Source organism: Poeciliopsis prolifica, unplaced genomic scaffold (genome assembly GCF_027474105.1).
Source record: "Poeciliopsis prolifica strain line A6 unplaced genomic scaffold, Auburn_PproV2 SCAFFOLD008, whole genome shotgun sequence".
NCBI lineage: Eukaryota > Metazoa > Chordata > Actinopteri > Cyprinodontiformes > Poeciliidae > Poeciliopsis > Poeciliopsis prolifica.
Window position 1 is genome coordinate 1137652 of NW_026562383.1, and position 22278 is coordinate 1159929.

The window sequence follows — 22278 nt, forward strand, 5'->3', positions numbered from 1 at the left end:
GAAGCAGGTAGAAAATTAGTTTTCTCCTCTTTTTCTAATCAAGAAATCAGCATCAATGTGATTTCCAGGAAGTCTGGAAGGTATTAACACTTTTTACCTGCAGGGAACACCAGTTAGATTCCCTGCTGCTATCTGTCTTTCTCTCCCACAGATTAACCACACAGTGCCAGTCGGCAGCTGCACAGCCGCAGTCAGGGCTTAATGATTAAGAGTTTACTCCCCTCACAGCTCCCCACACACTCTGGCTTGTTGCCTTGTTTGAAACCTGTAGTGAGTCAACTGAGAGACTGGGCCTGGTGGACACCGCAGCCATATTACTGCTTTTATCAACTATCCAGATCCTCTGAAAGCAGCTACTTAACCCTCTGCATGGTCACAGAGCTGCAGCCAAACAGAGAAGGTGAGGATTTGTGTTTGAAATGTTTTTGCTGTGTTGCTGTGAGTCACGGCTAGTTTAGGCTACACTGGAGGCCCGCTGGGCTCCTTCTCTGATTTGCCACAAAACAGCAGAGAACAGGACGTATTTGAAATGTTTGTTTTTTGTCTGTAGGAGTGATTAGTGGGTTCTGAGCTGTTCTGAACCAAGCAATACAGACTAATGGCGTTGATGGTTTTCAAAGTACACTGTGGTACTCGCTGATGAAACAGCTTCATGGTCATCTCTCAGCTCTTGTTATGCAGTGCTGTGAAGAAGCAGTCCTATTGTGAACATTACCAACTTTTCATTATTACAATGTAACAATGAAAAGGTAGAAAAGTTCAAGATACATGCCCAAAAGACACAGTAGCTACGTTTTAATCACAAGACTGTGCAATTTGAAATTATGAACATAAATGTGCTCAATAAAAACATAACAATCTTGTTTTCTGATTAAAAAGTTTTTGAGTTGTGATGAGACGGTTTCCTGGCTTCGTCGAAACTTTTTTTGCCTCTTGAATCATGTGACCAACAGCCACTGGTGAAGAAGACGACAGGAAGTAGTGGAAGGATGATGATGTCGTTTTTGTTTTTTCCAACAATGTGCAGATGTCTTCACTGGAGCGCTCACAGCTTCACACAGTTCATAAACAGTTGTATCCAACATGTTGAAACTGTAGCTTTTCTGTAAAATCACCAATTGTAATTTTCCCAAAACGCCTTAGCTGCTCCCAATAGGTGGCTTGTTGCTCCAACAATAAGACGTCAGACTTTGTACACAAAATGGAAACCAGTTCAAAAGGAATCATTACTGGAACGTTTTCAGAGCCTCAAGTTCTGTTAAAGGAGCAGAATGATGTAAAAATAAAAAATGTTTGACCTTTACATCATGTTATAATGTAATTCCATAATATACCTGCAGAGTTTTTTTGATTCTTTCATGCATGTTTGAGAAATCCTTTAATCTCCATGGCAACCGTTCAGCTATGTAAAACATCTAGACAGACGTAGCAACGCCTTCAAAGATGAAACTTCTGCCTCACAGAGGAGCCACTCCAATGATTCCCTCACTCAGCTCCTACAGACTAGCCAGCAGCAGTTAGCAACTATGGAACTGCTGAGCAGACAGACAAGAGTTTCTTAAAGTGACAGGCCCAATTTCAAGGCATTAAATTACAATGTCAAGTTTCTTTTAAGTCTTATTTGATATTTACAGCATTTTTATAACAACTGAAGTTTCCATAGTTACCTGATAGTGCTATAAAATGACACTATGTGGCTGGAAAACACAATACTGCCCTTTAATAAGTGAAAAAAAATATTAAACCAGCTGACAGTGGAAGAGGTGCTAATTTTAGAAGCACATATTAATAGCCCTCATGTTTTATATTCTTGCCTCATAAAGCTTTTAAATGTTCCCACAGCATGAGAAACTGGAGCGCAAAATTCAAGAGGCAAGAACATGGAGGTGAAGACGGGTCTTCTTCTCACACCAAGACCCCCGCCAGTCCAGCAGAGCCTGTGTGGGTCACTCACACACCTCAGCCTAACAGTGTAACGGACGACAGTGATGAAGACAGCATGTCCATGAGCCACACATCCAGCTCTCCGTATAATGCCGAAAACAGCAAAAGGAGCATGAACTTCAAACTTAGATCCCTCATTCCTAAATCGCTGGGTGGGATCATAAATAAGCGTGCAGGAGAGAGTGACTCTGAAACTCCCAGAACTGGAATCCAGATTCTTCCCAATGGGACCAGGGTGAGCCCCCCGGTGAGTCCCTTCCTGGAGCGCAGGAACTGGGATGAGTCGTCAGGGAACTCCACCGAAGACTCAAAGAAGTCTTTGCTCAGACAAACCACCCCAGAGTGTTTCTGTCAGAGCCCACAGGAAGAGTCTCTGCTGACCAGCATCCACCCTGCAGAGTACTACGCTGCCAAGGTGGAGGTCTATCAGCGGAAGTACTCCTATTTGAAATCATGGCCGGGTTTGCTCAGGCTGCTGGCTGGGCTCCAGCTCCTGTTTGGCGGCGTGGTGTCTGCATGTGTCGTTGCCTACATACACAAGGACAGTGAGTGGCTCAACACCTATGGGCTCTACAGTGGAATAAACAACAATAGGCTCGGACTGTCTGGGTACAGCTACACAGGGCCTATGACTGGCTTTGTTATATCTGTAGCTGGGATCTCCTGGATGATTACTCTGAGTTTGCTAGTGACAGGAATGACCATGTATTATCGAACCATCCTCCTGGACTCCTCCTGGTGGCCCCTGACTGAGGCCTTCATCAACCTGGCCCTGTTCCTGCTTTACCTGGCCGCAGGGATCGTATACATCAATGACTTGAATCGAGGGGGGCTGTGCCACATGACGATCGGGGTTAACCACATCATGGCCAATCTGTGTCGAGTTGATGGAGGCCAGATGGCGGGAACGGCGTTCCTCTTCATCAATATGATCATGTACCTGGGAAGCTTCCTGGTTTGTCTGAAGATGTGGAGGCATGAGGCTGTTCGGAAGTTCAGGCACAACGCTGACAAAAAGGTAAACCTGCAGCCTTCCTTGGATGTAGGTATGGGATGGATGGAGAACTACTTGCATCACTTTCCCTCTTTTTTTCTTTCAATTGCAGCAAAAAATCATCATCTGTTTATAATTACTAGAAATAGTTAGTATGTCATATCAATTTTGGGTTTTTAACAGAATTTTGCTTTTTATCATGGAGAATGCATCAATCATCTAAAATAGTTTTTTCAAGAAGAATTTGATGTTTGAGTTCATATTCATCTCTAATCAACAACAAACATGGTGTTAAAATTAATGAACTATATTTTCCAAAGTGTTCACTCGCCCATTCAAATAATTCAATTCACGAGTTTCATGTGTGTGAAAAAAATCGAGCAGATATGCTTTGCTAAATATTTGTGACAGGTTGGGTCGGTACCATGACGATGAGACCAGCGCCATACCAACTGTGAAAATGTCTATTTAAAGAAGAGAGTTTATGGCAGTACTACTGATATGTTGTCTAATATAACATCTGTAGCTAAATTTAATTAAAAAAACATCTATTTGAATATTAATTACAATTAAACCAGATGACTTTGTTTTATATGGATTCTCAACCACACAGCCACAACCTGACCAGCTGATGTCAAGGAAACCATTAAATGTGTCAAATAAGAGCAAATCATGAAAATTGCATCTTTCTCCTTTGCTTTTTCTATCTCTTTTGTATTTTGTTAATTTTGTGCTATTGTGGAAACTATTTATATTGCAATTTATGTTAGATCATTTCATTTGCTGGTTTGTGTTTCAGGTTAATGAAATTTTTTTCCTCTTTTTCTTTTTGCTGCAGGGTGAGTTTAACCAGACCATTTCCCTAAACACACAGAGAACAAAACAGATGTCGTTTAGGGATGAGCCTGATAAACCTTTGCATAAAGACGGTGACTTCCAACCTGAACTGCCCCCTAATGTCTGCAAATCAAGTGTCAGCCCAAACAGAGCCACTGTGTCCAATCATACACCCAAAATACATGTCGTCGCAGATTACATAATGTAAGTTCAGACCTGAACAATCGACAGCAATCACATGTACAGCATAAAGGCAGAATGAATTTGTACTCAACATGCTCCGTCTTGTTTCTTTGCAGTAAGTATCCAGAGATCAGATCTGAAGAGGAACGGGAAAAATACAAAGCTGTTTTCAATGACCAGTACCTGGAGTACAAGGACCTTCATGGAGGCATCATTACCACCCTCAATAAGTTCAGAGAGCTGGATACTGTGGTGAATCAACTTCCCAGAAAGGGGAAGAGCTTGGAGGTAAGACAATGGACAATGGTATTGTCCATTGTGTGCTTAAGGACTTACAGGGTAAATCACGTTTATTTAAACCAGGTGTCCAATTTAGATTGTCAAGCTAATCTACTTATATATTCTTCACAGGATCAACAGAGGATTCAAAATATTTTAAAAACATATCAAGACAAAAAAAACGTAAGTTGAAGAGATTGCATCACAAAATATGAACTTGTCTATCTTTATTGATTCCACTGAAAAACAGATTTAACTCTTGAGATGCTCAGCCTGTATGGATGAGATTGTGCAATTGCACAAACACTTTCATAAGCTCAGCAGTCCCATGAAAAAAAAAAAACTCTTCACAGATGTCAAATTATATGATGTTTTATTTGAAATCATTGGCAGAATTAATCAAACAATTTGGGTGGAGTGGAAGTGAGAAATGAAAGAACGGGTACATTTTACAGCAATAAACACCAAAATGCAATACGTGTGTTTTACAGGATCCTGCTTTTCTGGAGAAGAAGGAACGCTGTGACTACCTAAAAGCTAAATTACGACACATTAAAAACAGAATCCTAGTTTATGACCAGGAGACTGCAGTCAATCATGGGAAATGACTGGGTCCACCAAATGTTGTCATTTAAAATGTTGTTTATTGTTGTGTTGACTAGATATGTGATGCAAAAGGTTTTTCACTCCAAAGAACATATTTCCCCTTATGAACACCTTCAGATCTCCAGTTCCTGTTTCCTCAGAGATACTAAGAACTGAGGAACTTCAATGTAAGCGGTTTTTATAGATATATATATATATATTTTACATTATTTCTCTTTCAACAGATTCGGATGTTTCCAATGTTGTCTTTATTCTATGTACTTTTTATATTTGCAGTTTGTTTCCAATCTGGAAGATTTGTATATTCAGCAAAGTATCAGTCTTTGAACCTGCCACCAGATCAAATGGACTAACCTAAAGTAGCACAGTTAAGCTGAAAACCAGATACTTCTTGGTATGGAATCTGCTGAAATGTAATGAAGAAATGTTCGTTACATTTCTTCAGATGAGATCTGTTTACCATCAACTTCTCATTAAGCCCATATTTCTGTATTAAATATGTTTTTTTATTGGTCTAATTTAAAATGTTTTTTTTCAGTCATCATAATTAACAGAAATAAGGACATGAAAACATTAATGTTTTGTGGAATGAATCCATATAATATGTTTCATTTAGAGTATTACTGAAAGCCTCATTTATTTCAGGAACTTTATTGCTATTTTATTGATTGGGTCTGTATCCATTGAAAATAATTTCCCTAATAAATGATTTATTTAATATTTTTTAAGCTTAAGAACTGAAAGTGAAGCAACATGACCTGTGGCTGACAGCAGCAGGCAGGATGTGGGTTATTCTGAGCCTGCAGTGGTTGGATCCAAACAAAAGAGGATGATGGTAACTGAACAGGATCATGGGTCACCAAAACTCACTGATGCACTTATGAAAGCAAAGTTAGGTCCATGTTGTCGAATGCAGTAATAAACAGTAACAACTGATCCCAGTTCTTTATAGCACATAACCAGATTTTCCAGACACTGATGGTGGTGCCCTGGGAAGCTGTGGCTACTGACTGACAGAGGCGAGGTTGACACGCTCCTGCACCACCAGCACCAGACGAGGCGGGTGAAGCATCTTGCACAAGGACACTACAACTGAGACAGTCAGAGCGGGGTTTTGAACCAGCAAACCACTGGATACAGGATGAACTCCTGCCACTTGAGGCACTGTAACAGCACTTTTACTGTTCGTTCCTGGTTTCTTGTTTCTTTAGATTTGTGTTTGCAGTTCATGTTATCTTTAGGATTTTTTCTTTATCTGTGGTTCCCTGTGTCTCAGCTTTCCTCAGTTTACTTCCTTTCCCAGCTGTTTCACATTTCCTAACTTGGTTTCGCCTGCTTTCTTCCCTTGTTGCCTCTACTTACCTCTGATTAGTCCCTCTGTTTCCTACGCCTCTCTCTCCTCTCCCTGAGTGCATGTAAACTTTCTGGTTAACATTCTTCCACACTGGCTCCTCTGTTATTTCAGTTCCTCGGCATTCTGTGTTGTAAATTTCCATTTTGTCATCTCTTCATTAAAAGCCATTTTTTCATCTGCAAGCTCTTGACTCACCAACCTGACTCACGATGGAAAGCTTACTCTTTTTCCTCCAGATGAATCAATCCAGAGGAAACTCCAACTATTAAGACGGAGTTTCCAGAGACCCCAAGACATGAAATTCTTTCTCCCTTCCTGAGTTGGTGTAACCGGATCTTTTTTGAGTTCTGCTTGTTATAAGTGAAGAATTTGCCTGTAATAGTTTGTCTTTGGAAATGGATGGTTTCTCTGTTTCTTCTAACAAGAACAATAAACAAAAAACAAGGACATTATGGGCTGCCTGCTCCAAGTCATATACAAAGCAAAAGTATATAATGAAATTCTTGTTGCCTTAGTTATAAAGTCACATTACGGATACTTAAGTAAAACAACTAAAGAAGTCATTCATCTGAAGGCTGAGCTGATGAGGTCTACACAGGGTCGGTCCAAAGCATAAGTGAGTAAAGCAGCTGCATAGGGACCTCCGCACCACCAGGAGGTGCCCAAGAACACTAACTTAGTGTGATAAAACGTATATATATATTTTTAAAAATAACATTGAATGACGCAAAATAGTTTTTACACGTGTAAAAACTATTTCTCTATTTTATGGTTGTTAGTCTGATAACGGTTAATCTTTTCATGTTGATGACTGTTGGGGTTTTAACTTGTCAGCTTGTTTACTACAAATTTAGTGTTAAAATTGTTAAAATAATATGGTACGCCGAAATAACACTCTGCGTTTCAAAATTCTAATATCTGTTTTAGTTTGTTATTCCTGTTATAAATCATTTACCCAAAAGAACTCTGGAATGATATAAGCTAACTTCAAATGATGCTGATGACACCAGGTGTGTTACACACATAGAGTAACTTTAGAAAAATTAAATCTGCCCCTCAAAAGCTTGGGCTGGCAATTGGTCATACAGTAATAAGTGAGTACATGTTGGAGCAGGAGCCTCAGAGAGCCTCAGAGAGCCTCAGAGATCCGGTGGGCTGGGGTTGTGCCGTGGCCCTGCTCAGACACACAGAGGCTCCTGGGAGGAGACCTGCCACAGTCCGGCCCCACAGGTGTCTGTTTACGGGGCCGATGCGAGTTGAAGGCGTGTTTCCAGTTCACGGCCGTCAGACCGGATACCGATTAGACCCGGAGCGCCGCGACTCAACCTATGACCCAGCTGGGTGAGTGCCATGTTCCACTCTCTATCGAACACTTTTAAAAGTTTGGCAATTGTTAACTTTAGAGTATCACAAAGTTCAGCAAAAACAAAATAATAATAAAAAAAAGCTAATATTTCTTCGGAGCAAGATATAAGTTCAGTTCTTTCTCTTTAAGAATAAAATAAATCAAGTTCCAGGAAGGAGGAGGAGTGAAACATTAGATTGTCAAACTAACATGTTGTCATGTCAAGTCCAATTGAGACATTCAGTTTCCAGAAGTAAGATACACTATTGACCTGCAGCTTCAGACAGTTCTGACCCAGCTGGCTCATCTTATATCGGGGCTTTGCCTCTCGTGGCTGGCTGGCCCCCGGCAGGGCCCAACAGGTGTCACACAGTGAAGAAGCAGCACAGGGGGCCACACACACTTCCTGCAGTAAACAACACGCATGGTTGCCCCGGCTCTGCCTCCTCTCTGCTGCCTGTCTGAATAATTGAAGCCTGCTGGGTTGAGTTCTTCTGTGGAGACAAGGTGCGGGTCATCAATACTGGAGGGAGTGTGGAGGCGGTTCAGGAGCAGGGAGGTGCATTATGAAGCATACACATGCTACCTAAATCACTTTGATGATGCTTCTATACAGCTCTGGAGAAAATCAAGAACTCCATTCAGGGTTATTCCACCAAATATTAATGTCTGAACTCTTCCTGAGTTGAAACGTTAGTATTGTTTCTAAATAAATATGAACTTGGTTTCTTTGCATTACTTGAGGTCTGAAAAATCTGCACCTTTTTTGTTATTTGGATCATTTCTCATTTTCTGCAACTAAACACTAAATTTTTGCTTGAAATTTTGGAGATAATTTGTCAGTAAAAGAACAATGCTTGTTTTATTCAAACATGTACCTATAGAAAATAAAACCAGAGAACCAGATATATATATATATATATATATATATATATATACACTATTGATATATACACTAGTGTATATATACACTATTGATATATACACTATATAGAAACCACTCAAAATGATCAGTTTCTCTGGTTTTAAATATATGTTTTTTCTTTTTTCTTTTGATGTCAGTGCTGGTCCTCTCTCTATCTCCTCCCCTGGCAATAACTCTCACAAAGTAGTTCATAGTTGCAAAGTGGAGGGGAAAAGATAATTGTAAGAAATGCAATATTTCAAACAACTGATTGGATGTAATAATTGATTGGATGTTATATTTCCACAGTCATCATTTGAATGATCTCTAAATGGCCATAATTAGCACTGTTGCAGTGAGTAAAATTGCCCTGAAAACTCTGTCCTCACAGCAACATTATATCTGCAGCATCATGCTGTGGGGAAGCACAATCCATTTCTCTGATCTTTAATTTCACATAATCTCAAAACAATACTTATTTCTCTAACTTCACAATTATGCCCTCTGCAATTTTGGCGTAATAAGACAGACTGTAGTTTGTGGTTACAAACGTAACAAAATATGAAAAAGTTCATAGCATATGAATACATTTCCAGTACGCCAAATGTTTTGATTTGCTGACTAGTTTTGATCAAAATTTCCTTTCTGTTCCAGGAATATTCCCAGAAATATGTATGAGCCTCGGTACTATGACAGCCCCCCTGTGTACAGTCCTCCGTACAGCACCACCTCCCACAGTCTCTACCCCCCAAGAAGCGTCCATTCCCGTCAGAACCAGTATGTCTCCTACACCCACCAGCCTCCTCCTGATTCCTACTACATGGAGGGGCAGCCGCAGCACTTCTACAGGTGGTTCTCTCCTCCGGGTTTTGTTAAAACCTTCCAAGGAACCACAGCCCTCATGTGCTTCCTTATCTTTGCCTGCGTGGCTTCAACTCTGGTGTGGGACATGAATGGGTTTGGGTACGGGGGATACGGTGTTGGGGACACAGTCTCTGTGGGCGGAGCTGGCTCAGGTTATTATGGAGGCAGCTACGGCTACGGTGGCTCCTATATGACGCCGCAGGCGGCTAAGGCAGCGATGATTTCCATGGCAGCAATCAACTTCCTGGTTTCACTGAGTTTCCTGGTGGGAAGTTTCTCCAGGTCCCGGATGATGCGAGGGTGCAGGTTCTACCTCACCATTTTCATCTGTGACATCATCCTGGCTGTTCTTCAGGTGGGTTCTAAAAACACAACACACAATATCATAACAAGATACGGGGCACTTTCTAGGATTACGTGTGATCTATGTTCCAGTAAAAAGACTCACTCAGGCCATTATTTTTGAAAGTTTGGCTCTCAGATCTCGGTCTAATTGGGGTGAGGGACGAGGTCAGGGATTCTCTTTACATAGAACTCATACATTTTTGGAGCTTTAAAGGAAAAAACTAGTCAGATCCATCTCTTTCAAAATTAGTTTCATAACTATTGATTAACGCAGCTTCAAGCTTCATCAATACATTTTCCAACATTGCCCCCAGAAAGTAGTGACAGACTGAAACTTTTGGCTTCAGATAACATGATTAGAAGTAACACAGGGAGTCTCTGGTTTTGTCTGTGTTATGAAGTTGAGGGAATGGTTAAACCTGCTGTGACTAAATGGGCCTGTTTTGGCTTTCAGGGTATCATCGATATCATCTTTGTGATCGGGGTGAACCCCATGTCTCAGAGCTCACAGAGCATGCTGTATAACCCCATGCTGAGGATGTGTCAGAACATCCAGGGGACCCCGAGTCTGAGCGGCAGTGTGGGGGCCGGTTTCCCTGGAGGCTTTCCCCTGTACAATCAATACCTTTACCACTACTGCTTCATGGACCCTGAGGAGGTAATTTTACTCCATTTTGTTCTTTGGTAGTTTTGTTTTTACAAACCAGTTTGATTTGATTGGATAAATCCCAACATCTAACTCTCCTTTGTTCAGGCAGTGGGGTTTGTTCTAGGCCTGCTGGTGGTTGTAGCGCTGTCTATTTCTGCTTACTACGCCTACAAGACCCGCAGCAAGATTTGGCGCCATGGAAAATCAAACATCTTGTGGGATGAGCCGATGGTCAGGCTGTCAGACGGGCATGATGTTCTGGACTGGGTGAGTGTGTCTCTCTCTCCTTACTGATTTTTATAGACACATTGCAATATGACGTCACGTGTGGAAGAACCGGGGGGAGTTCTTCCACACACACCCCAGAGCTCCCTGCTGCAGGGAAAAGAATTGCTCAATGACGATGTCTATGGTTGGTTTCAGATGTCAAGTTGTCAGTATAATGTGATGAACCTTGTATGTATTTATAAAAGGAAAAGGGATGCAGTTTTTTGCTACTTATTGTCGACACAATGACAAATAACAAGGTCCAAGAGTATCACATTAGACAGGTCAGTAACAAGTTTGAATAATTAAGGATAGCTAGGGAGATGGAGGATGGTCAGTTATGCTAGCTTGACTTTGACAACCTTAACGTCTAGATGTGCTGCAGAATTTAGTGTTTGGATTCAGATAACAAAATAAATAAGGTGACCAACACACCAAATCTTTAACAGATCATCAACAGAGCAGGTGTTTAAATTGGCTAACAATCCACTGCTGTGTTCAGATGATCACTTATTAATAATCACAAAATAAACATCAAGCCTAAAAACCTGAAATGGAAAATATCTGCATTTGTTTTGGTAGAGCTGTTGTCAGCCAGTCGCTATGACAATAGGTATATGTGCAACGTAAAGCTGACACAGATAGATGGAAAAAGAGTATGAGTGGTTTTCAGTTACTCTTCAACAACTTTTCTTTATTACTATTCCTTTTCTGTGGCACATTGCACTAAATTAATACTAGCTACAGATCCAGGTTTCATTTTCTTACCATGGCAGTGCAGCTATGGTAAAACAATAGTCTTTTAACCCTTCAGCGTTGTGCGCATGCAAAAAATTCCCGGTTGTAAATGATAACATTCAACACGTCTTCAGAGGATATGCTTGTTTTTCTTGCAGTCTTTCTCAGCTGAACAAATAATTAATGGTAAGATTAATCTTATACATCTAATGATAAGATTAGGTGTATCTCATGTGAAATGTTCTGTGATTGAGCCCCTAATTTATCACTCTAAAATATTGTGCTGCTTAATGTCATGTCCTGTGTTTAAAAAAATAAAAATAAAAATTCAACAGTGAGAGACATAGATTAGACTACAGGGCTTTCTAGAGAACATGGGGAGTTTTTTTTTTTTTTAGTACTTTGCAAACGTATTGCGTTCCCTCACAATACTTTTGAGTTCTCTCACAATAACGTACTATTCAGGTTATGTAACATAATGAAATACTGTAAGCCGTGCCATCATACTTTCTGCTATTATATAAGGTTTTTCCATGTGTTTTAATAACATTGTGAAATATCAGAAGTTTTAAAGATTTTTCTTTAGTCTCAAAATGCACCACAAACCAATAATATAAACAGAAACTTTAGCTAAGCAGGAAAGAAAGAAAAATACATTCAAATTATTGGACTACTTCTGAGTTACTGTTATCAGAAAATCAGCAGTCTGACAGTTTTGATTGTGTTTGTGTTGTGTTGGTTGTCCGGATGGTTTAAAGGGCTGCTTTCAGTGCTCTTCCATCGCAGCCTTACACAAACAGACATAAATATGAAATCAATAAATCAATTTTCAATCAATGTGTTGCACCAAAGAGTTAAGAATGAACAAAATCATCAAGCCACACAGTCCATCCCAAAAACTGTCATTATATCCTGAAGACTAATGCTGACCTTGTTTTTATATGTTGTGGTCACTGAGTTTCAGCAGCTATCATGCCTTGTTGAGTCAGAGAACACAACTGGCACTCCTTAGTTTCACTCTGACTGATCATTAACCAGGAGGGAGATAACAGCTACACTGCACTGCGCTCATTTTAGAAAAATGTTTATGATATAAAGGTCAGAAAACCTTGATAAAGGAACTGACTGCATGGTTATTGCAGCAAGTTCAAGATTAATATTTCTGGAATTCATAATCTGTCACACAAACATTTCCTGCATAAGGTTGAGGATTGCTTAGTGTGCTGATGCAGCTACTAAGCAGTGTGAAGCACCGACAGTGTGATTGGTGTGTGCCCCACTTTACGCCCTGTTCTCAGTGCTTCAACTATAAACTCCTCTTTCAGGAACAACTGCGCCCCTCCTGACAGTGAGCAGAACAGCGCATCAGAGCACAGCAAAGACGCATGCTGCATAAAACCAATTTAAAATGAAAACCGACAATGTTTAGCCCAGTGTGGGCAAGTAAACATTATTATGTTGATGCTATCAACATAAATTTCATTAGAGGTTGAGATTTTGGTTGTGGGTTTTTTTGGAGTTGGGCAGATCTGTGTTGTTTTCAACCCTGATCAGGAAGAGCTTTGCAGCTAAAATCTACAAGAATACATCTTATATGAATCTCATCAGTGTCTATAGATGATGATTAATAATATGATTATATTAATCTTCACGTGTGATTTTGAAAAACATCTATAGATTTGCTAACTGTGTTGTTGACAGCCAGCTAAGTGAAGAGACTGTGTTTACGTGTACATCTGTAATGTGTGAGTTGTTGGACTTCAGGGTCATCCATCCATCCATCCATCCATCCATCCATCCATCCATCCATCCATCCATCCATCCATCCATCCATCCATCCATCCATCCATCCATCCATCCATCCATCCATCCATCCATCCATCCATCCATCCATCCATCCATCCATCCATCCATCCATCTATTGTTTAACACCTTCGTCCCTCATGGGGTCAGGAGGTGCTGGTGTCTATCTCCAGCAAACATTCCGGGCGAGAGGCGGGGTCACCCTGGACAGGTCGCAGGTCAACACAGAGACAGGACAAACAACTATATACACACACACACTCACACACACTCACACACACTCACACCTAGGGAGAATTTAGAGAGAGCTTCAGGATACCATTGAGAATAAATAATTATATTTTTCCTTCTGCCTCTTCTAGTTGCAAAGGTAAAACCAAAGGAAATGAAATTGTAGCAAATGCCCTCAAAGCCAGGGTTAAAGGATATGACACAGTAGGGAATGCCCTCCTTAGTGCATAGCTTAGATAGAAGCTAACAAGAGGAATCGCTAACTGTTTCTGGGTGCCATTTTGTCTGCTAGCTCCTAAAGGTAGCATGTGAGATGGTGCTGTGGTATTTTGGTATTAATAAATGGAATTCATGAATTAAACTCACTGACTCTTCAACATCATTCATCAGGAACTTAGCATGGAGAAGGATAGTTCTCCACAATACCTTCTGGTTTGTTATTCAGAAGGTAGAGAGCACACATCTGTCTTATGACTGGAAACCTGCAGGCCTGATCAAAGGGATCTCAACAAAGTGTTTGTGAGCTACACTTTACTCTTTCTGATGCTGGTACTTCACAGTCTATCAGACTGCAGTCCTATGAAAGCAGGGAAGAACTCATCATAGTACCGTTGTGCTGTGACTGTGTAACGTCTCTGCACTGACTGCTACAAAGCGAAGCAGCGAACTGAATGGGCTCATCCAGCCAGGTACATCCTGCTCATCGTGTCCAGGGTCTCTCCATTGAGATGCAGGCCCTGTTCTGGGGCTTTCTTGTATCGCAGTGAAGACGTTTGCCTTGCAGGGAAGCATATATAATGTATGGCTCATGTATAATGTAAAGAAAGGGTTGTGTTGCTGTGTGCATTCCCACAGAGTGAGGTGGCACTAAATGATTCAACTTGTGAAGGTTCCTCATCAGATCAGTTTCTGAGTAAAACATGATTTTTTTTTTGTTTCACATTCTCCATTTTTGTTTCAAATAAGAGGAAAAAGCTTTAAGACACACAGGACGCAGAAAAATAAGGAAAATAATTTCGAAAACCCATATGTTGCTATTTGAATCCCAGACACAATTTACTGAACTACAGTTCATTTTCTCATTTTCTTATACAGTAGTAGGCAGTCTGAGAAGCAGAAAGTGAACTAAATTTGTCCCTCCAGAGGATAAGCTTCCTTGGATTATTTTCCCCACACTGAGCATGAGCCTGTGACACCACATTCATCAGATCAGTTTCAACAAGCGCCGTTCCTCCCACATCAGCCCTAACCCTGTTTGACTGCACAGCCATGCAGAAATGGGTCAAACACAAGAAGCCTTTAATATTGCATTCCGCAGTAAGAGTGGAGTGGAGATCAGATCAGGCTGACAGTTCTTCTGGCCTTTGAAGTTGACATTTTTCTCTCTGTGTTAAATTACATTGTAGCCAAAACCATTTTTTAATTACTTCCTGCAGTTTCAGTTTTACTGCACCACACTGTCATTTTATTTGCTTTTTATTCTTGTGAGTGCAACGTTTTTCTTTGTATATTTCTGATGATGTGGAGATGCACCCGCATTCCCTCTAATAACATACATGTCTTGTCGGACGCAGTGGGAAGATTTGTTTGTGTTTTCTTTCAGAGAATTAGCTCAGCTGCTTGTTCAAAGGATTTAAGGTGAAACTCAGGGGAGGCTGGAGGGAAGGAAGACGCGTGTCAGAGCTGTCATAAGGTCTCATGCTTCAACTGCATCAGATGACTAATATTAATGCAAAGGACACATATTGTTTCTATTAAACATGATCAAAGATGACTTTGGGAGCAGAAGACCCGTCGCCAGCAGTACTCATAAATATTACATTATATTAAACCATTTAGTGAAAACACAAAAAACACAATTGCAAAATTGTGGGGGTTTTTACGCAGGGAATGCAGCTGGTTTTCTCAACAGCTGGCGTCTTATTCACTGTTTCCACCAGTAGTAATAGCTGGCTGCTGATCATGTGTGATGTAAAAAATTACAGTTATATGAAATACATGTATTCTGATACATCTGAATACTTAAAAACATTTTATAGAAAAACGGTTTCTAGATTTTTATGTTTCCATTAAGCCAATTTATTTTTGTAATTTCTCTGGTTAACGGAAACACAGCTACAGGCTGAGTGAGAGTTTACCACTGGGTCAGGAAGAGAAGGGTTATGTCCTAAATGTATCTTTTCCAAAAAGATGCAAGGATATGGTTTTGGTGCCTTTACTGTAAAAGTTGACCCCACTATGTTACCTGAAGCCTCTCTGGAAGTTCCTGCAGAGCCGCAGAGCAGGAACTAAACGGATCAGCAGGAACCATGAGGGGAAGACGCTTTAAAGGGCAGAACAATGTGTTTTCAAGACACAATCAAATAACTGTTAGATTCAGTTCAAAGGCTATATACGTATATCAAATATGACTAAAAAGAAGAGTGTTTTAAGACACGTTATTATCACCAAATAATCCACTCTATTAAACAATTGTGTGCACTGCAGGCTTTCTGTGTGCATTCATGCAGCAGCGAGGAGCAGAACAGCCTCTGCTCTGTGTTTGAATTAATAAAGGGAGCAGAAAAGGCTCAGAGCAATCTGTGTGCTGCTGTGGTGAACGGTTTTATCAGCTTCATGTGTCATTTGAAGGCATTCTTGCAGGTTTTTGAATATTTGTATCGGTCAACGTGACCCTTGGTTAAAATAAACAGAGTCGGGCCTCATTTCATTAAAGTAGGAACAGCTTTGGTGACGTAGATGACAGAATCCAACAGGAAGAATAGTTGTTGAAGTGTGTGAATGGTGCTGCATCACAATGTGTGTGAATAAATGTGTTATATGTGCTCTGGTCCTACTGTAAGCATGAGATATTCTCTAACCGTCAGGTTTTTGTGGTGTATCAATGAGATGATGATGAATCGTTTTTCACTTTTAATGTGACATTCTGCACATCCACTGCAAGTCAACTGAAAACAAAGAAATATAAAGAAAGGAAAAAACAAAACAGCTGCAATGCATCTGCCCACTCTGTTGAGCAGAGTGGGCAGATGCATTTCACTTTTCAGTCTTGTTTTGTGTGTGGCAGCCATATTGGAACAGAGGAAATTCTGACAGATTATTTTGTCTTTCTTTTTTTTTTTCTGAATGGACGTCAAACTTTCAACCTGTAACACAACATATTTATTTGCCGTTTGAGCGTAAATCAGGATTTTTTTTACCAGGTGACTGACATTATAATCACATTCTAAACATTATGATTCTTTTCTCATTATTCAATTTGCTCCCTTCGCCAGCTGCATCCCTTCACCTGTGATTAGCTCCTCTGGCTCGTCTGTCATTTCCACTCCTTCCTTTCACTCAGTGCTGGATCATCCGTCCCTACACTCCTCCGTTATTCTGCTCAAGTGTTTTCTGTTGCTTTCTGTGTTTCTCACTGTGTCCCTGAGATTCATGTAAGTTTTCCATTTATGATCTGACGCTCTGCTTCGTCGCCTCCACCTCCTTGATCTGGATAAAATGTGCAGTTTGTGGGTGTTGTTGCCAGGTGAACGATGTCGGGGAGGCACGCAGCACCCAGCAGGCGCCCACCGTCGTGATGTCAGAGCGCGCGGCGCCCAACCTGAAGGCAGAGAACAACTTCGGCTACAGTGAAGGGCACAAGGAAGCTGATGCTTGTCTAATCTCCAGGTCAGGCCCCCCCAAAGACCTCTGACCTCTGGGCGGGCACGCCCTCTGCACACCTGTGAAAAATATGTACAAAAACATCAACTTTTAGAATGTTTTTTTATTCCCATTCAGTGATTACTATATTTGTCATAAATGTTCCCTCACAGCTTCAGATTTTACTGGTCATGAGTTTCATTATCAGATAATATATTATAACTTTAAATACAATTAAATACAATTCTTCATCACAGTCCCCTCGTTTGATTGATCGTAAGAAAATGTGTAATATTTTATATTAATCAAATCAAAATGTATTTTATCCCCACAGTTCTTCTGATTCTTTGCAGCAGGCTGCTGAACATTTCCTCTGGTCTTTAACTTTTCACAAACCTTTTGATTTCTTGCTTTACTACACCAGTTGGAGGAGCACAGCAGCTTGACGAATCAGAAAATCAGCATCAGAAATAAAGTTTAGTAACATTTTATCTGAAGGGGTGTACATAAGACTTATATGACACTGTCATAAAATAATAATAATGAACGTGAAGGATTCTTCCTGAATATTTGTGACTCCTCTTTAAGTGTAATTCAGTAATTAGTGACACTTTTAATGCAAGTTTTAAAGCCACTTTGCCTTTAAAGTGTCGTGAACTGAATGACGTTCATGACAATAATTACCATTGATGAAAACTCCTCCATGATCGTGACACACCCCTTCAAATGAAGTCTTACCTAATGTGTAAATCAATTATTTTAACTTATATCGTTTTAAAAGACTAAAAACATAAAACAAAATTTATGATGAGAAGTTTAGAATTAACAAATTTATAGGATTACTATTATGATTTTTTTTTTGCATAATTTTTCCTCAGCGGTGTACTGCGTGAAATTGTTTCTCTTATTGCTGATTTTGTGTTTCTTGTTCAGTTCCTGCACAGAGAACAGCGCCAAGCGCGACACTGAGCCTGTTTACCAAAACATCAGAGCTGCAGTCAGTTCCAGCAGCTCCGACGACAGCGTGAGGAAGCCTCCTCTTCATCACACCAACAAGAGGGAGCCTCCTCTTCATCACACCAACAAGAGGGAGCCTCCTCTTCATCACACCAACAAGCGGTTGCAGAAACAGCTCACAGGATCCACGCCTGCAGCTCAGCAGGCGGCTGAGTCCCAGTACGAAACTGGTTACACCTCTGGGGACACTGGTAATGAGCTGGACTGGGACCAGAGAGATTACCTGTACAGGTGGGTCAGGTCGCTGCTGCTGTCTCCACAGCAACAAAGTCTTGCCTTTGTCTGATACATCAGATAGAGAATGACAGAAACATCCATCGTTCAAAAATATAGCAATACAGATTGTGTTGACTATTAATCTAATATAATCACAATAACTTACTGCTGAAGTGATTTCTGTTTCACGCCGGAGACGCTGATGAACACGCGGTTCATGACAGTGAAACAGCAGTAATCAGCTGCTGTGTGCCTCCAGGCTGTACCCAGCCATCACCACAGACGAGCAGCGCCGCCAGTACAAGAGAGAGTTTGACTCGCATCTGGCCCACTACAAGACGCTCTGCTCTGAGATGGACCACATCAGTGACCAGGTGCACAAACTGAGCCGAGAGCTGGACACGCTGGACGAAGGCTCTGGGAGGCACCAGGTAACCAGAGAGAGGAGAAAAGCTTCAGCTACTCTTTATTTTTGCTCTTCCTCTCCTGCTTACAGGGCCTTGCAAAAGTATTCATTAAAGCTGCACATTATAATTTATAGAATTGTTTTTATATTATTATTATTTAAGCTGCCACTGTGTCCTGACAGGAGACAGAATGTGAATCAAACTTCTCTGATTTCCCCCAGTGCCAGTTAGAAGCAGCCAATCAGAGCCTGGAGGCGGGTCTGACGTAGCGAAAGCTTCTGCAGTCATAACAGAGGCTCACATGTCTTTGCTGAACATTTTGTGTTCAGTTTTTACTGAACAAGCACAGGGCGACTTCTGAAGTGAAACTACTGAATCCTGGGAGAATCAGACTGAAAGAGAATGAGGCTAAATTCATCCTGCCATCCTTTTCCAAATGTTACATATTAAAATCATTTCAGCTGTGTGCTAATCTGGGTTTATTACATAAAATCTCAACAGGTAAAAAATGCATGAGGAAAAAACCACAAAAATGGGAGAGGAATGCTTTTGCAGGATGTTTTATTTATTTATTTGTTCTATTTAGCACTAGATAAGTCAAGACTGTAATATTTGTTGAACTTTGCAAACATGTGAGTGGAACATTTGTTTGTGACCTGCAGGCTATAGCAGATGAATACAACCGGCTGAAAGACCTGAAAAAGGTACGGTGACCTTTGACCTCTGTGTCCATCAGAGCCTTTTGGCTGTTAGCCTTGTCTGCTATGACTCTGTTACCCACAGCTGGATCCAGATATTTACATACGTTGAATAAAAAGACGCATGCACATTTTTTTTCACTGTCTGAAGTCAAATAGAAAAAAACCCTGGTGAGAACATTTAAGTTTTTGTTTTATGTTGTAACTTTCCTCAAATTCAAAAGTTTACTTACATATCCCGGAAACTGTCTGATCAACTGTATGACATAAGTTAGGTCATTGTAGCTAAGCTAAAACAAGAAAGGTTAGGTTTGATTTAACTTCAGACAATGAGAAAAAATGGTTCTCCTTGCACGTCTTCATGCAAAAGTCTTGCTTTAACTCTGAAACTAACATCTTGTTGAATCTTTTGGTTGATTTTCAGGGTTTTTTCATTAGAAGGAGTTTGTCAGCATCCCAGTGTACCTTGCAAAGATCCCAAAACTTTGTGCTTCCTGGGAACCTCAGTGATTTTCTGTCGCTTTTATTTCTGGACTTTGGCTAGGCCATTCTAAACCTGGCTTTCCTCACAGAAAGCCATCCTGTGTTGATTTAGATGAAAGCTTATTGTGATAATAACAAATAATATCACTTTTTACCGTCACCTTCCAAGCAAACAGCTGACAGTCCTGTTTTAAAACTGACAGCTACTTTAACTGTTTTCATCTGACAAAAACCTGAGATCCAGCTGTGTTTCAATCAGGACAGAGTCATTTATTTAAAGGAAAATCCTCCTGCCTTGCAGCTCTTCTTCTCAATCCAGACATTTGGAGAACATAGATGTCATAAAAGACTAAACATATTTTATGGTTCCTCAAATTTACAAACATTCACATCAGCTGAGAATCCTAAAAGTGAATCCAGAAGTGCATTAACAACACATTATGGTTTAAGGGTGTTAATATTTATGGATCCAGCTTTTTAGTTTGAACTATTTTCCTTTTTTTTGCTAAACATCATATCCTCAATTTTACATCAAAACCCAGGAAATGTTAACGTTGCTGTGCAGACACTGTCAGGAAATAAGAGCCACGCTCCGGGTCCATCCAGATTCTGTTGCTGTTACCGGGCTTTTCTTTAGCACAATGAGAAGACGAGCAAACAGAGGCGATGACTTCAGGTTGCATAGGAACCAGATGAGTGTAATCAGGGAAATGCTGAACAGCCGAGAGCGAACCTGAGCAGCAAACAGAGGGAAGGAGACTGATAAACACAGATGGAGCTCAAAGGGATCCACAAGTCAGACGGGGGAACCCCAACACTGTAATGTGTGGTGATTTAGTATTATTAGCTGTTTCTTAGAGTAATGGATGGATTAATGGATGGATTGCATTTATTATTATTGAACAGAATTTAACAAAATTTCCATTGCAACTCCCTTGCAAAAAGACACACAATGCAAAATAAGACTAGAATGCAGAAAAACATTAGGTAAAAAGGATGTTGAGCAACTTACGTCAGCTGTCAACAGTTTTCAAAAATGTTCAAAGCATTGCTTATGCAAATCTGCATACGTTTTCAGAGCACTTTTTGTGCAGTCTAAAGTTTAATTCTTGAAGTCTGTTTATGACGTTTTGTTTTAGAGTTCCGATTTGAAAGTTTGAGTTTTGCATTTGATTACAATCCAAACACAAAAGAAAGTAAAAATCAAAGGGAAGCAAAGACAATGTCCCACCAGCCGAAAATGTTGTTGAGGCGGGCAGATGCAAAGTGCCTGAATGCAAAGTGCCTGAATGAAGCTCAGGATGATTTAGACACAAAACAACTAGAAGGACATCTGTAGGTACTACTGATGAGATTGGCTGTTTTAACATCTGATTGCTTATTTTTTTTTCCAGACGGAAGACTATCAGGCTAAGAAGAGACAGAGCAAAGAACTTCGAAGAAAACTTTTCCACATCAAACATCTGGTGAAAATCTACGATCAAGGCTTCTGTTAAAGAACCTCCTGATAACTCATCGGCCCTTTGGAGTCAGTATTAAGTTGTTGCCTGGAAATATATATGTGCTGCACGTGAAGTCGACATGTTCTCTAGCTTATCTGCAAAAAGTTCCAGGATGTTTTCTGAGACTGATCTGTTGCTTGGTTATTTTAGGTTTCTTCCAGCCATCCATTATCTGTCCACCCTTCTCCCCAACGTTTTGGGAGAGAGGCGGGGTCACCCTGGACAGGTCGCCTGTCTGTCGCAGGGCAACACAAGAGACAAACAGGACAAACAACCATACACACACACACACACACACCTAGGGAGAATGTAGAGAAACCAATTAACCCAACAGTCATGTTTTTTGGACTGTGGGAGGAAGCCAGAGTACCTGGAGAGAACCCAGCATGCACAAGGAGAACATGCGAACTCCATGCAGAAAGATCCCGGACCGGGAATCAAACCCGGGACCTTCTTGCTGCAACAGTGCTACCAACTTCACCACTGTGCAGCCCTGTGACTTACCATACAGTTTGCATGAATACACTTGAGTTATCACATGTTGCTGTGTTTATTTGGCATTCCCCATACAGATAAACGTACCATGTTCTCTAAAGAAGGTTTGACGCGTCATGTTTGATTCTTTTAATAACAGCCACATACAGGAGATCTGGAGTCTTAGGAAACCCAGAAACAGATTATTTTAAAAAGTGTTCATCTTCAGTCCTTTAAAACATGGCTGAGCAGCAGATCAGGAAGAAGGGTTACAAATGTTAAATGTTTCACCAACAAATGGTTTCAAAAAATACAAAGAAAAAAAAACAAGAGAATGTGCTGTTTATGTGGGCAATTATAGGTAGAAAAATAATCAGAACATATCTGGCAAAAAAAAAGACATTTTGATATTAAGCTCAGATATTTTCTGGGGGGGAAAAAAACCCTGTACATTTTTTTTCAAGAAAATTTGTGAGATCTAAAAATGTCAGTTTTT

The 22278-nt window shown here is 40.5% G+C and overlaps 1 protein-coding gene across 1 annotated transcript; it reads left to right on the top strand.

Moving 5' to 3' along the window:
- The first annotated feature begins 256 nt into the window (after positions 1 to 256).
- On the top strand, positions 257 to 21816 carry LOC129361672 (uncharacterized). Its single transcript, XM_055032671.1, has 15 exons — positions 257 to 400; positions 1843 to 2962; positions 3777 to 3979; positions 4075 to 4246; positions 4370 to 4420; positions 4729 to 4831; positions 7286 to 7538; positions 9101 to 9665; positions 10110 to 10313; positions 10410 to 10571; positions 16870 to 17012; positions 17919 to 18233; positions 18478 to 18649; positions 19288 to 19329; positions 21201 to 21816. The coding sequence occupies exons 2-15, from the start codon at positions 1844 to 1846 to the stop codon at positions 21300 to 21302; spliced, it is 3606 nt and encodes a 1201-aa protein (XP_054888646.1). The 5' UTR covers positions 257 to 400; position 1843; the 3' UTR covers positions 21303 to 21816.
- Positions 21817 to 22278: the final 462 nt, after the last annotated feature.